We start from the raw sequence: 16,374 nt of genomic DNA, 5'->3' as shown, positions 1-16,374 counted from the left end.
CTCCCCCTTCTCTCCTGATCCCAGTGCTGCTGCCATTCTTTATTAATATTTCCCCACACAATGCCCTTTCCCTCTGATTTAGATAACTTGATATTGATTTCAACACTTCCCTTTTTGACTGCTTCTTTTGCCACTGTATCTGCTCTCTCGTTTCCCGGGATATCTGAATGTGCTGGGACCCACATGAATGTAACACTTTTCCCTTGCCTAACCACTCTTGAATTGGCAAACAAGATTTCATACAGCAGATCCTGGTGATTTCTGGCTGTACCTACCTTAATACTTTCAATGGCCGACACAGAATCACTACATATTACTATTTTGTTAACCCTACCCCGTTCGGCCCATTCTAATGCCATCAATATGGCAAACAATTCAACCGCATACACACTTAAACAATCCGATGTTCTCTTGCTAATTCCCACTTGGTAACTAGGCACAGCAACTGCAGCCCCTGTCGCATCTGTCTGCGGATCCTTTGATCCATCTGTAAAAATCTGAACACTGCCTTTATACTTACAGTCCCTATAGTTATAATATTCACTAACTAAGTCAGCATTCTTATTACTATGCTTAATCTTAAGTAATTCCAGATCTACCCCCACACTTTCTAACTCCCAGACAGGTCTAACAGGCCACACCACAGTTTCGCCAAACTCTTTATCATATACTCCCATATCTCTTGCCACTTGATCTCCAAAAGGGTCTGCCTGCAGGAAGGGGACTTGTCATGCCAAATTTCTTCCCCCCTATCCACTTCAGGGGTTACGCTTCCGGTTACGTGTTACGTTTTGCCGTTGCGTTGCGCCGCTGGTACTGATCTACAGTCTATGGTCTGATCTCTCTGTCTAAACGTGAATGGTAACTTTTGTTTATATTTGCCATAGACTGTTACAAAAATATTTTATTAGCTAGCAAGAAATAACGTGCGCTACCTAGTCTCTCTCTCAAATTCAAATGCTTTATTGGCATGACATATTTAAAAATACATATTGCCAAAGCGTAGTGATAGCAATAATCAACCACAATAAGAATATATAATTAAAAAGAAAAAAAAGAAAACAAGCAGCAACAACAACAACATAAATGACAGGAACATAATACTTATTATCTATTAAGTTAACTAAATTAAATTGGTAAAAAAAAGTATTTTCTCAATAAGAGTATTATATATACTCATACATATGCATACACACAGACATATATATATATATATATATATACCTGTACACATACACACACACACACACACACACACACACACACACACATATATATATATATACATACACACACATATATATATACATATACACACACACATACATATGTTTGTTAGATGCTCACCCACTGTCCCTCAGGCTGTGACAGGCAAAAACGTATTTAGCTGCGAGTGAGGCTGTCGGTCCTTCTCCTAATAGGACTCGCAGCTTTTGATCATTTGTTAGGGAGGGAAATTTGTTTAGGAATGTTGAATTTTGTATCTTATTAAAATATGTTTCCCTTATCTGTGAATATTTTTCACAATATAACAGGAAGTGCATCTCTGTCTCTACCTCTCCTGTCTTGCAGTGACCACATATACGTTGTTATTTCTTTTTAGGGTCCGACAGCAATCTGTTTTGTGTTTTGGTTACATTATCCCAATATTCCAAAGAAGAGATTTTGATCTGTGAAACGCTCTCTCACCAAGGTTGCTGGGCACCGCTACACAGAAACTCACTATCTGTTTCATTACTTGGTTTACTTTGATTTGTTGATAAGCAGTGCTGGTATGAAGCTGGTCTGTGATTTGTGTTAGTTGGGTTATTGGGTTAGACAGCTTCATTACCAGGTGACTGAGGGGACTCTTTTCATGACTGAGCTCTTGGGCTTTCATTGCCTTAAATTGCAATGTGTCTTGAGGACTTGAATTGAGGTGCATCCAGAATTTTAATGCTCTTTTTTGGATACTGTCTGTATTTGTTGGTAACGGCTCGGGTCTGGGTTGCTTTTAAATTTTTAAAGCAATTAATACTTTAAAAAGTTTATATGGGGAGATGGGGTTCGATGGGAGAAGGATCTGATTCAAACTGTCATAAGGTTGATAGAACTTAGTTGAGTTATTAAATTAAAATTAATTTATTGCATTATTTCAAATTTTATTATTAGGGGGTCACCCTCAGCTACCCTGTTAATGGCACAGCATTCTGAATACTGAACCCAGACTAACTGGAGATCACTCTTTATCAACCACTATCAACACTAAAAATTATTTAGAGGGAATTGACCCTTGGCACTTATGAATTCAAATCTTTCTATTTTACTTTGTTGGTGGATCATTCCATCAGCATGAGAGAGGAAACACAAACACACATATACAAAAATATAAGCTTTAATGACTAATAATTGTCATTGGAAGTTAAGCAGTTTAGTTGTAATATGGGATAGGATATTGGCACAGTATAGCACAATACAATTCCGTACATATAATGTACTATGTAGTGATGAGTCAGATGTTACAGTATTAGTATTATAGTTCATAAGTGAAACGTTCTCTCAAAAAGGTTGCTGGGTACCACTACACAGAAACTCCCTATGAACTAATAACTAATAAACTACACACGTAGCCTATGATTAGTGTGAGACAGACAACAATCAGTTACACTCGACTCATTTATTTATTTATTTATTTAGGATCCCCATTAGTAACAACTAACAACCTCAGTAACAACTATTCTTCCTGGGGTCCACACAAAAGACAAGACAAGATAAGACATTCAAACATCACATTATAGACAATCCACATTATCAACAAAACAAAATTAAATTAAATAAAAATTAAGAGAAAATAAGTAGTTCTCTCACATTCATAATGTCACCTCAACAATAAATGGTTAAAGCAAATAATAGTTAGTATATATAAGTACTGTATATATAACTGCCCAATACTACTAGTGCATAGTGAAGCCTTACCTCGGTTAGCACCACAGATATAATCAACCTTCACATACAGAACATCATATGTAGCAGTACCGTACCCACCATTAACTTTCTGTCAATTTGTTTTTACCAATCATCTGTTAATTGTGTTAAAGCTGTACATGTTGAGTAACCCACCTTATATGCATGTTGGAATTCAGAGTTGATACTGTTTTCCGAGAAGTAATGCTGAATCTGTTTAAATTCAATACCCTCCATAAGTTTGCTTAAAGCAGGGAAAATACTAATAGGCCGACTACTTGGTCCAGTAAATGACTCCTTGCTATTTTTTGGTAGAGGAGTAACCTTTGCTATTTTCCACGTTTGTGGATAAACACCTTCATTCAGACATAAATTAAAAATATGACACAGTGGCTTCGCCACAATCCTAGCTGACAGCTGTAGTAATTTACCATCCAGATTTTCATAGCCACAAGGTTTATCACACTGCAATGACAAGAGAAGCTTTTCCATTTCTTCTGTATTTATATTGGTAAAGTCAAATTCACATTTTTTGTCGTACATAATATGTTGTTTAATTAGTGACTCAGACAGCTTACCATTCACTGGCAACATTTGATTTCTTATTGTGTCCGCTTTACCTATAAAATAATTAGCTACATCTTGAGGTTTGGCAATAAATCCACCACCAGATTCAATAAATGAGGGAGTTCTATTCATTTTATCTTTACCCATTACTTCATTAAGGGTTCTCCATAAAGTTTTGCGGTCACCCTTAATCTCCTCAATCTTGGATTGATAATATTGCTTTTTCTTTAGTTTATTCATTTTTGTGACTTTGTTTCTCAGTGAACGGTAAGCCTGCCAATCAGCTGAGCTACCAGATATGATAGCAGCTTTTTTCAGTTGGTCCCTCTCTGTCATACAGCTTCTCAACTCCAAATCAAGCCAAGGGGCTTTAGTGGTTCTGACAGTTAGTTTTCTGATAGGAGCATGTTCGTCACAAGTAAATAAAAACAGTTGCATAAATAATTGTAAGGCAGCCTCTGTATGAGTTAATTTAACCACAGTATTCCACTGTATCTTATTCATGTCTTCAACAAATGCATTTTCACAAAATTTTTTATAAATTCTTTTGTATATCACTTTGGGCCCAGCTTTAGGAACCTTTGTTTTCCTTGCCACTGCAATGATGTTATGATCACTGAAGCCTACTGGTACAGATACAACCTTTGAACATATATCCACAGAATTAGTGAAAAAATGATCTATACAAGTTGAAGAGGACATTCCTGAACACCTGATATTAACTTTTGTTGGTAAATTCACATACACTAGCTACATCACCTTTTTTCAGTGTACATGTATTGGAGAACCAGTCAATGTTAAGGTTTCCAACAAAATATACTTCCCTGTCAGTATCAGTGACTGTCTGTAGCATTGTGCGTATGTCCTCAAGGTACTGTATATTAGAGCTAGGTCGTCTATAGCAACAGCCCACTAATATGGGTTTAAGATGAGGTAGATGAACCTGTAGCCACAACACTTCCACACCTGGTACACTTCAGTCCTTTCTTATTTTGACCGGTATATGATCTTGAATGTAAAAGGCTACACCTCCTCCATGCTTATTTCGGTCATGTCTGAATATGTTATACCCTTGTATTGCCACCTCAGTGTCTTCTGTAGATGCATCTAAATGTGTCTCAGAAATGGCAGTAATATGTAAAACATTTTCTAACAGCGCACAACTCAGATCTTGCACCTTATTTTTTAGATGACAAATATTCAGATGGGCAATTCTTACTCCTTTCTTTGGTAGCTTAATAGACATTTAGTGGCTTATGGCACAGTTACAATTAAAGCCCGACCGATACATCGGTTTGGCCGATATATCGGCCATTATTTGACTTTTTTGACAACATCGGGATCGGCAGTTATGCCGCCGATGTGTCCCGATATTTTAATAAGTATAATAAACAAAGAAAAACATTGATTATTTATCTGTACTTGTCTGTTCGAACGTTGTAATTGCTATTTACTAGAATTATCCAGTAGAGAGAGCTCTAATACAAGTGTGAACTGCAAAGTTTTCGATTAAATGCGTTTATACAAACACTATGTTTACCAATCCTCATTATCAAGCGAGCGAGCTAGCTAACATATTTGGTTCACTTTAGCAAGCTAGCTGGCTAGCAAGCCTTTATGAAGTGGCAGTGAGCACATAAGCAGTGTAGGATCTACATTTCCAGAGGACATCGCTGTATTCTCAGATAAATAACCAGCCAAAATAAAATGGTGATTGAATGCATCACACATTTGTTTTTTTATCTGAGATAATGATATTAGCTACTATATGATGCTGTGTCAATAGCCAACTCGTTATCGATTATTGCTCTGGCTTGTCTCATCGCAGGCAAAAGTTCAGCTCTTTTCTTTCTCAGCCGTTCGGAAAAGTCCTCATTTATGTACACAGAGGTGTTTTTTAGGTGTGCTCTTGCCTTTCCCATAATGAGTTCCTTATCCTTAAAACGCAGAAGCTTCACTAGGATGCCTCGGGGTCTTTCAGCGTCTCGTCTGAATTTACCCCTTCTATGGGCTCGTTCGATCTGAATTGAGTTGGCCTCCATTTTCAGCTTGGTGGTTAACAGTTCACGCACCTTGTTCTCAGCCTCAGCCCACGATTCCTCTCCATGAGCCGAAGTTATTCCATCAATTATGTTATTCCTTCGGCTTTGGTTCTCCAAATAATCGAGACGCTCAAGGAGGATATTAGACTGAACCGGAGTGGAGTGAAGTTGCTTTACCAGTTTGTCTAAGTCCTTAAAAGCATTTCCATCCACGGCCTGTGTTATTTTATTTCGTCAATGTCCTTCTGAGAGTATTTTAGACTGTTACTCAAGTCCTGGAACTCACTCACAATTCCATCAATCCTTTTGTTGGTCGAATCCAGGATCATTTGTGTGAAGCACCTAAATGACGCCTCCTGTCTTTTAAATACCTCCTCATAGATAGTCTTTTGTTGATCCAGCATTTCTTTGAGTGGGTCCATAGTTACGAACTCCGGTTCAGTTACGTTCCTTTGACTTTTGTGATTCAACATCGTTCATTGTTCCCGTTGTTCACTTTGTCCACGGTGTTCACATAGTTCACGTTGTTCACTTTGTTCACGTAGTTCACGTTGTTCACGTTGTTCACGTTGTCCACGTTGTCCACGTTGTCCTGTTCTGGCTGCACGGAAACAATCTAGGCCTAAATTTCGAGAGTTTTCTGTGTTTCTTATGAAGAACCACCAGACTGCAAAGGCAATGCCAGCCAGAACCAGCAGCAACACCAACACTTCCACCACTATCCCAGCCACTGCTCCAGCAGAGAGTCCTGCAGAGAACATGGAGACAGAGGGACTCATTTGGGAGAAATAGAGAAGAGCAGCAAGATTGCAAAAGCCTAAAACCTATACTATTGTGTCTCTTACGTGTATTGTGCTCAAGAGGACAATAAAACAAGAGGCATTGTGAAAATTTTTTTAAAAATATTATTATTATTATTTCCATTATTTTCCCAATGGATTGCAGCAGCCATAAGTCAGAGGAATAACAGAGTGGACCAGTAAGATGCTGAGCCCTGCATCTGCACAAACACAAAGAGCTGAAGAGGAGGACCATACCTGAGACTCGCACATAGACTGAGCCGATGATCCTGTTGGTCTCAGGATCGGTCACCTTGTAGACTCCGGCATCCTCCAGTGTCACACTCCTCAGCAAAAGGGTGTAGTTTTGGGCCAGAAGCTCACATCTCTGAGCACAACGCTCCCCAAACCTGGCTGGGCCTTTATTTGCATCGAGCATCAGCACCTCATCTGAACCAAGGCCTGCACTGAATGTTACCCTCACTGGGTCTGCGGTATAGAGCGGTATGGAGAGCAAACCACCGGCCTTCACTGTGAGGGTCTGGGGTGGGTGGCCTGTGAGGCCAGGAAATTCATTTACATATTTGCATATTTTACATTTACATGCATATTTACAGGGGATATGAACACATTATCAACAGGAGTCAGCTTGATCATGTAAAAAGGTAAAAATGATACAGGGCAAATTATGGCATCCAAAAATTACTGCTGTCATCTTTCATCAAATCTGCGGTACATCAAGCAATACTTCTGTAGATTATGAAACATTGTTACACTTGCTCTGATTAAAATTACCACATGAAAAAAAATAATACACACCAGACACACTTATACACCTGAGCTGCTCGGCTGCCCTACAGAACTGAAGATCTAAAGTGAATTTTACCTGTCACAACCAGACTGGCAGAATCTGGATTCCCCCTCACTTTTGGACTGTTGTAGAAGCACTGGTAGTCGCCTTCATCTGAAAACCGTGTCTGTCTGATGGTTAAAGACATGTTTCCATAGAGGGCTTGTTCTGGGGAAACTGAAGTTCTGTTTTCGAACCTGGGCCCATATGTGATGGTATTCTTAAGGAGCTGGTAAAAGTTCTCTCCACCTCTCTTCCAGAGGATATCCAGATCATCAGCACGTGCTTGTCTATTAATTTTCCCAAAACAAGGAAGACTGGCGGACATTCCCATCACTACGGAAACATTTGATGGGACTGAGAGAGAGACAGAAAAAGAGAGAGGGAAAGAGAGAAACAGGCAGACAGAGATTTACAAAGCATTCCTGGCATACAGGAATTAACAGCTCAACCATGTTGCTTGGGGTAGATGAAGGCCCTGATGCAGCATATGCCGTCTACTGCATACCACCCAAGGCTTGTGGGTTTTATACAGACTAGAATGATCCTGTCCCCCAAAAAACAATCGTAAGAATAATAATAGTAATATCCTTTGTCAAAAAACAGCTTTTATGGCTATCAAATCCACAAGCACTAAAAACATTCACTCAGTCTGTCAGAAAAAAGGCAACATGCACTGACCTCTAATGTTTAGTTTCACATCTGAAAGAATGATCTCAGTCTCATCCTTGTACTGACATCTGTAAATGCCGAGGTCACTGTACACCACAGGACTGAGGGTGAGGCTGTAGTTTCCCGGATTTTTTAAGTAGAAGGATTCCACCCGTCCCTGGAAGCCGTTTCCAGTGGAAATGGATCTGTTGTGGAGTCCAGCCACAAGCAGCCAGTCAGGATACTCATACTGCTGAAACCACCACGTCACATCCCTTCTGGGGGCTCCACGGCAGGGGAGAGTGAGGGAACGGCCGATGTCCACAAACATGCGGTCAGAGTAGACTGGAGATGCTGCCAGCAGGGCTAGGGGAGGGAAGTTGGATGTTCAGTCAGCATTAAAAGGGAGAAATATCACAGGGCTGGGCTTTTCATGCATTAGAGGGAAATCTCACAGGAATGGACTTTTCATGCATGAGAGAGAAATCTCACAGGACTGGGCCATTCACGCATAAGAATGAATAATTTATAGTTTAAATCATTTAAATCTAAATTTTTGTCCACCAATATGGCAGTGAAGCATGAAGTTTTTATTTATTTATTTTTTTATATACACACACACAAGCATACACAATGCTGTAAAAAAAGTGTTTGCCCCCTTCCTGATTTCTTTTATTATTGAATATGTCACACTGAATGGTTGCAGATTATTAGACAAAATGTAATATTAAACAAAGAAACTAAGAGTAAACACAAAACACAACACATTATATATATATATATAATTAATTTCATCAAATCCACAAGCACTAAAAACATTCACTCAATCTGTTGGAAAAAAGGCAACATGCACTGACCTCTAATTTCTAGTTTCACATCTGAAAGTATGATCCCAATCCCATCTATGTATTGGCATTTGTAAATGCCGAGGTCACTGTACACCACAGGACCGAGGAGGAGGCTGTAGTTTCCCGGCTCTTTTAAGTGGAAGCATTCTACCCGTCCCTGGAAGCCGTTTCCAGAGGAAAAGGATCCAGTGTAGAGGTCAGCCACATCCAGCCAGTCAGGATACCCATACTGCTGAAAGCGCCACGTCACATTCCTGCTGGGGGCTCCACGGCAGGGGAGAGTGAGGGAATGGCCGATGTTCACAAACATAGGGTCAGAGTAGACTGGAGATGCTGCCAGCAGGGCTAGGGGAGGGAAGTTGGATGTTCAGTCAGCATAAAAGGGAGAAATATCACAGGGCTGGGCTTCTCATGCATAAGAGGGAAATCTCACAGGGGTGGGCTTTTCATGCATAAGAGAGAAATCTCACAGGACTGGGCCATTCACGCATAAGAATTAATAATTTATAGTTCAAATCATTTAAATCTAAATTTTTGTCCACCACTATGGCAGTGAAGCATGAAGTTTTTATTTATTTTAATTTTTTTTATACACACACACACAAGCATATACAATGCTATAAAAATTTCCTGATTTCTTTTATTATTGAATATTTGTCACACTGAATGGTTGCAGATTATTAGACAAAATGTAATATTAGACAAAGAAACTAAGAGTAAACACAAAACACATAAATAATATATATATATATATATATATATATATATATATATATATATATATATAAATATATATAATTTCATTAATTTAATAAAAAAAAGTTATTAAACACCCATATCACCCATGTGAAACAGTAATTGCCCCCTAAGTTACTTAATCAAGAATTTAACCACATTTAATTGATAATTAGATTCAGCGGACTGAACACAGCCAGGCTTAATTGCACCCAGCCCTTTTGAATCTAAACCTCACTGATATAGAACCTTACCATCAGAGTGAAGTTGTAACAAAGTTTCTACAAGCACATTATGCCACAATCAAAGGAAATCTCAAAAGAGGTTAGAAAAAAGTTGTTGAAATACATCAGTCTGGTAAGCCACTATCACCAAATGGGGAACACTTGGAACAGTGGTGAATCTTCCCATGAGTGGCCGGTCTGCCAAAATTTCTCCAAGGAAAACTCATCCAGGAAAAAGATCCCAGAAGAGCATGCAAAGAACTTGCCTCAGCTTTGGTCAGTGTTCACCACTCCACAACAAGAAAGAGACTCAGTAAAAATGGAATTCATGGGAAAGTAGCAAGGTGGAAACCACTGCTAACCAAGAGAAATATCAATGCTTATCTCATATTTGCAAAGAAAAGAACCTGCATGGACCCGATGCCTTTTGGGATAATGTTCTATGGTCAGATGAGTCAAATTGGAACTTTTTGGATGACACGGGTCCCATTATATCTGGGGTAAAGCAAATAGTTTTTTTTTTTTTTTGAAGGTAGAGATTGATGGTAAAAACTCACTTTCCCCATCAAATTCACTCCCGCTCGGCACAATGATAGCACTTCGTATAACTAGTCAAGTTAGGCTACTCGGCTAAATGCTACCTATTGCTAACAACATTAGGCCTTCTACAAAATGCGGTATGAGTAAACAGACAAGCTGGGCAACTTACGCGTTATTACTAACAGTGTAAATAGATTTATGTGGGTGAGTATCCTCGCTCCAGAACCTGCAGAGACCTTTCTCAAGTCAATTCGCACCTTGGCCATTTTCTAGAGCCGGTTTTGAAATTTCACTTATCTACTTAACCTTAAACGACCTTTACTTTAAACCTTTTGAAACCAAACACATTCATTTTCATTAGTGCCAAATGCACGCGTGTAGCTTACTCACCCAACAGGACGCAAAAACTTGCACATCTTATTTCCGGCTGGGAATGAGACATCTGATTAAAAACTATTAGTAATAGTATTACGTGAAAATTCCCTAATTTAAACTCTCTCCAGTAAATCAGACGTCTTTTCTCCGTGGCCAGCTTCGCATGTCTGGCTAAAGTTAACTTCGATACGCAGTTCTTCATACTATTAGACTGCTGATAACTATCCGTGTCCGATCTAACTAAAAGGAATTGAAAACTCTGAAAAAAATCACCGTTATAGCTAATTTTTTTTAGCGTTCAAAGTTTTCGGTAGCTTTGTCATTGCCCATCAAAAATGCACTGTTTTCCTATTCACCATTTTGAAGGCGTGGTATTTCCCGGAGAAGGGTCTGCCTGCAGGCAGGGGACTTGTCGGAAATTTGGGAGGGTGAAGAAATTTGGCCTGACAGGGGGAATGTCAGGCCAAATTTATTCCCCCTCCCAAAACCACTTGCAGGGGTTACGTTTCCGGTTATATGTTACTTTTTGCCGTTGTGTTGCGCCGCTTGTACTGATCTACAGTCTATGGTCTGATCTCTCTGTCACTCTCTGGTAACTTTTGTTTTTATTTGCCATAGACTGTTACAAAAATATTTTATTAACTAGCAAGAAATAACGTTCGCTAGCTAGCCATCGCAATCTCTCGCTCTATACTATAGGGAGATTCACAGATCACCAGCTAGCTCGCAAGAGAAATGGATAGCTTTCTAGCTAGCTGGCTATCTAGGAATGGAAGCTATTTCTATTATAAGACTAAGAGAATCTCTTCCAGCTAGCTTGCTAGTTAACTATATCGGGGTGTCTCGCTGGCTATCTATATATGTTTCTTGCTAGATCGCATGCAGCACAGTGTTTACAAGCCATAGCATGTATAAACCTGTGTATGTTCAACCGCTGTCGTAGAAGAATAAGTAATCCCCTAACATGTTAAGCATAGTCTACAAGCCATCGAAACAGAAATTATTCGTCATTACAGCCTAGTACATGCAGTACTACTAGTTTTGTATGATGACAGAGGTGACATTAAATATGCCACTGTAATGTGTTTTCCAAGAATGATTCCGGTCCTGGAGGACCGTCTGCGTCGTGGTTTTTGTTCCAACCAGTTATTAGTTTTAGTATTCTGACAGGTCTGAACTACACTGGTTCACTCTAGTACTTGAGTACGGTGAAATCTTTAGCATACACTTGTTTCTTCGGCTGGAGCTGGTGCTCATGCATATCAGATAAAGACTGAGATGATTAAATAATTAAGAGCAGAAGCTGGGCGCAACCATGAAATGTGTCGGCACTGCACCCCTGCGTTAATATAACAGGCACTCCATCAGACGCATACGTAATATAGGCTACAACGTTGTACGAAAACAAACTGTAAATAAATAAAATCTGACGCACTGTTACTCTGTTTTATATATATTTTTTAGTAATGACATTTCATCATGCTGTTCACAACAACCTTCTATTAAAGGCAAAAATCATGCTTTCCTTAATGGACTGAAGCGGTAAGGGTAACAACATATCAATGCATTTTTCTCGTTATTTGTTCCTTGTCGCAAGCGTGCTCACTTATTTTTTTAAACTTCAAGCAATCGTTACTGTTGCAGCAGTTGCGCTCGATCATTTCCCACTACTATGAGATATTGGTCCATTTGATACGTTAATGTTTTTAAGGAAAACACCGTGGTTCCTTACTTTTTTCAGTTTTCCATGATTTTCAAAAACTTTGACTGCTCCATTACTTTAGCGAATATTTTCCGTGAAAAATACCCAGCCATAATTATGATTAATTGTACGTCCAAAATGCAAACACCATCGCTAGTATGTAGCCTACTGAAATCAGCAAACCTGTGGCCGTGGCTTTTATGAATATGATGAAAAATATTAGCACATTTTCCAGTCTCTGTAAATATTAAAGAAAAGCAATCAATCATGTATTTCTTGTAGTTGTCATACTCGTCTATCCAAAAGTGCTCCATAAGAAGGACACACCACCACTGCCGGATTGACTGCATGTCCAGCTACAGCAGATACAGCAAAAAGGATTACACTAGTATCACATGGTAACATATATTTATGTCATTTTGATTCTGTAGACGTTGAAATACTGACCATACTGAAGTGGAATGGAGCATCCGGACATATGCAGAGGGCGTACTGAAAAAAAATAAAAATATATATTTTCCTTTATATATTTCCTTCAATTTTCTTCTGGGCACATATCCAGTATTTACCTAAAACTCAACTTACCATGAGCATGAAAATGCCACAGTCATTCCTGGATGTCTGTTGTGGGATATCCTGATAACACGTTTTACGCCACGTAGTCATATTTTTAGACGTTATTACAAGACACTGCTATTACATGGAGAAGAAATTGTATTATACCTGCATGTCCCTTCCAGTCCTCTCACACCAGCATCCAGGAATAATGCAGAGCAATGTTCCTGCAATAAATAAAATCAGTCCTGTCAAAAATAAAACTCCTACTATAAAAACGCCGGCAAAAAATGCCTACTATAAACTCAAACTTATGAACACGGTCAGTAACTGATCAAATGAGCAGGCCATGGGAACTTAGCAAAACATATGAACGACATCAATAGCAAATCTCAAAAGATATAGTGGGAACATGGCCAGAACAGGGACAGGGCCAGAACAAGAACATGGCAAGAACAGGAACACGGTCAGAACAAGAACACGGTCAGAACAGGAATGTGGCCAGAACAGGAACAGGGCCAGAACAAGAACATGGCAAGAACAGGAACACGGCCAGAACAGAAATACGGTTAGAATAAGAGCTGGCCAGAATAGAACCGTGGCCTGAATTATTTATTACGTAGGGACCTAAAGATGGCTCTGTACTCCGCATCACCAAAACCTGAAGGCCAGAGAGTAAATTGAAAGTCCAGCAAGAGAATCTCTCTCTTGGCTGGCATCAACACCTATAATGGGTAATGCAGAAAGAAGCATAAACAATATAATTATTAACCAAGATTTCATAGCTATCTGCAGTGATTTCAAATGTAATGTCTCTGCTTATTACTTACACATAGAAGGAAGTGCTCTGGCCCATTGCAGTTTGTCCACGCTGGGAAGACTAATGCATCCTTCAGGTGTGCATCCTTCTGTAGTGACAATTCATGAATTTGAATTTCATATAATAAAAGTTTGGATTAGTGTAACTACTAATACTTAAGATTCATTGTACTCACTGGAAGGCCTGACAGAGGATTGTTGTCTAAATGAATAGGCAGTTGACAATTACAGTGGAGCGGAGTGCGGATTAGAATGAAAGGAGAAAGAGGAGGCGGTATTTGGTCAAAGGAGTTTGGAAGAAAATATTTTAGGGCCAAAAGCAGTAGTAGTGTAGTTCCTGTAGTTGAGTACACCTCAAAATGACAAAAAAATGACTACTACAACCACTACACAAATTTAAATGTAGTTGAACTACCGGCAAACTGCTGCAAAATGTCATGAAACTACGAGTTTAACAGCATGTATTTAAACTACCTCCCAGACACTGCATATCAGAAGAATTATACCTTTTGGCATTGACCTTCCCCCTCCTTATAAGTCATAACACTATTGCATTTCAGTGTTAAATCAATTGTAATTGGGTGGTGTATAGCCATTGTCTGTTTTAGGCAGCCTCTTACTCCTTTGTGCGGCTTCTTAGTTTGGCAATCTACTCAAGCATTCTCAGGTGTGCTGCAGCAGAGTGGAAAATTCCACATACCTGCACTCTGCTGTAGCCCTGTCCTTGGTGCTGATCCGTGGAAGCTCACCTGGTCTGCGGTTTGCTGTCCCTGGTCCTGAAATCTTCCAACATCTTATTCGGAAGGTAATGCCCACTCACCACTTGCCCCAGCAGTCGTCAGTGGCGGTAGGCCCGCCCCGCCCTGGTGCTTCTTGTGCTCTCCTGTGGAGCACTGATAGGGCCTCGGGGCGCCACAACACACACACACACACAGAAACACACACAAACAGAAACACACACATACACACAGCTAATCCCATCCTCCTTGATCGCTCTTCCCATAACCCCCTGCCTTTACTCCTATTTTAGGTTTTGGGGCCCTTCTAACGTAGCGACCATTCCAGTTCCATTCTTTCACTTCCATGTGCCAAAAAAAAAACGAAAAACGAAAGTCACATCCTGTCTGCACTCTGCAAAGGAGCCGGGGCCTGCACAGAAATAAACGCGCGAAACATCACCTTGGGCAGAATTAATGGTGGAAACGGTTTGTTTGCGGCGATGAATGACACTCATCAAGCAGCCTAGCAGGAAGCCAGCGTCGACTCGTTTGCTCTCAGGACAAACGACCATTTTAATATCGCTTTGGGAGAGATATCCACGTGAAACGAATCGGTTTAACAAGTCTGTGGGAGAGCAAGAACAAATCAACAAATGCATCCAAAGAAGCGATTTTTTAAACGGAGGGCTGTTTAGTCACGTCGTTTCAGAACAGCAGGCATACGTGCAAAGTGCCTGATTTACACCACCTTCCTCCATCTGTGGAATTAACACCAGATCAACCACTGACCTAAAAATGCGGCGGGTTCAAACGGAATAAAACGTGGTCAGTTACTGGACACCAGTCTCTCAAACTGACACTTTCAAGATGCGGCCTGAAAATGGCGCAAACCAACATTTCTGAACTACAGTAATTTAAAAAATGAAGCTAGAATAATTGGCTGGAAAAACAGCAGCCGTTACATGACATTAAATTAAGCTCATTTAGCAGATGCTATTATCCAGAGTGACTTACAGTGTAAGAGAACATACAGACAGGTGACAAATTAAAGGAAAAACAAACATAGTGTCTTAGTAAGGTGTTGGGCCACCACAAGCCACCAGAACAGCTTCAATGTGCCTTGGCATAATGCCTGGAACTCTGCCGAAGGAATGGAACACCATTCTTCCAAAAGACAGTCCCTCATTTGGTGTTTTGATGATGGTGGTGGAGAGTGCTGTCTAACAATTCCGTACATATAATGTACTATGTAGTGACGAGTCAGATGTTACAGTATTAGGATTATAGTTCAGAAGTGAAACGCTCTCTCAACAAGGTTGCTGGGTACCGCTACACAGAAACTCACTATGAACTATCAATCAATCAATCAATCAATCAATCAAACTTTATTTACATAGCACCTTTCAGACAAATGAAATTGCAATTCAAAGTGTTTTACAAGTGATTGACAAAACATAAAATGTTAAAATGGATTTACAGACTAAAGGTGGGTAGTTAAGATAATAAAAAATACATAATAAAATACAATACAAACAATAAAAATAACAAGAAATACAATTACAAAATATTACACAAAGTAAATTTTATGAAAAAACAGTGAAATGTTAATAAAATAAAATGAAATTAAATGCATGATCAACAGCAGGATTTGCATTTTTTTCTCATTTATTTATTTTTTTATTTATCCTTTATTTACCCAGGGTAGGTTCACTGAGCACGGATGCTCTTTTGCAGGAACGCCCTGCTTCACACTCATACACATTCACACCTGGGATCTGCCCGGTACAACCACAATCCTCTATGGTATGGCCAATGAGCAGCTCCACTAAATTTAAATTCATTTATTGTATTATTTCAAATTTAATTCGGGGGTCACCCTCAGCTACCCTGTTAATGGCACAGCATTCTGAATACTGAACCCAGAATAACTGGAGATCACTCTTTATCAACCACTATCAACACTAAAAATTATTTAGAGGGAATTGACCCTTGGCACTTATTAATTCAAATGTCTCTATTTGACTT

At 39.5% G+C, this 16,374-nt stretch overlaps 1 protein-coding gene and 1 long non-coding RNA gene across 2 annotated transcripts in view; one reads left to right on the top strand and one right to left on the bottom strand.

The window, feature by feature from the left end:
- LOC135245440 (uncharacterized) overlaps positions 1 to 16,374 on the bottom strand; it is a 158,572-nt gene that overhangs the window by 4,390 nt on the left and 137,808 nt on the right. Inside the window, exons 28-29 of the mRNA XM_064318485.1 lie at positions 8,690 to 9,025; positions 7,863 to 8,198 (exon numbers count right to left, since the gene is read on the bottom strand). Coding sequence (XP_064174555.1) covers positions 7,863 to 8,198; positions 8,690 to 9,025 — 672 coding nt within the window. The remainder of the gene's footprint in view (positions 1 to 7,862; positions 8,199 to 8,689; positions 9,026 to 16,374) is intronic.
- LOC135245451 (uncharacterized) lies at positions 2,374 to 15,978 on the top strand. The gene is made up of 2 exons (XR_010327257.1): positions 2,374 to 2,509; positions 15,614 to 15,978. It is a non-coding gene; the product is annotated as an uncharacterized LOC135245451 (long non-coding RNA).

Source organism: Anguilla rostrata, chromosome 19 (genome assembly GCF_018555375.3).
Source record: "Anguilla rostrata isolate EN2019 chromosome 19, ASM1855537v3, whole genome shotgun sequence".
Taxonomy (NCBI): Eukaryota; Metazoa; Chordata; class Actinopteri; order Anguilliformes; family Anguillidae; genus Anguilla; species Anguilla rostrata.
This window is presented reverse-complemented; position numbering and strand designations above follow the sequence as displayed.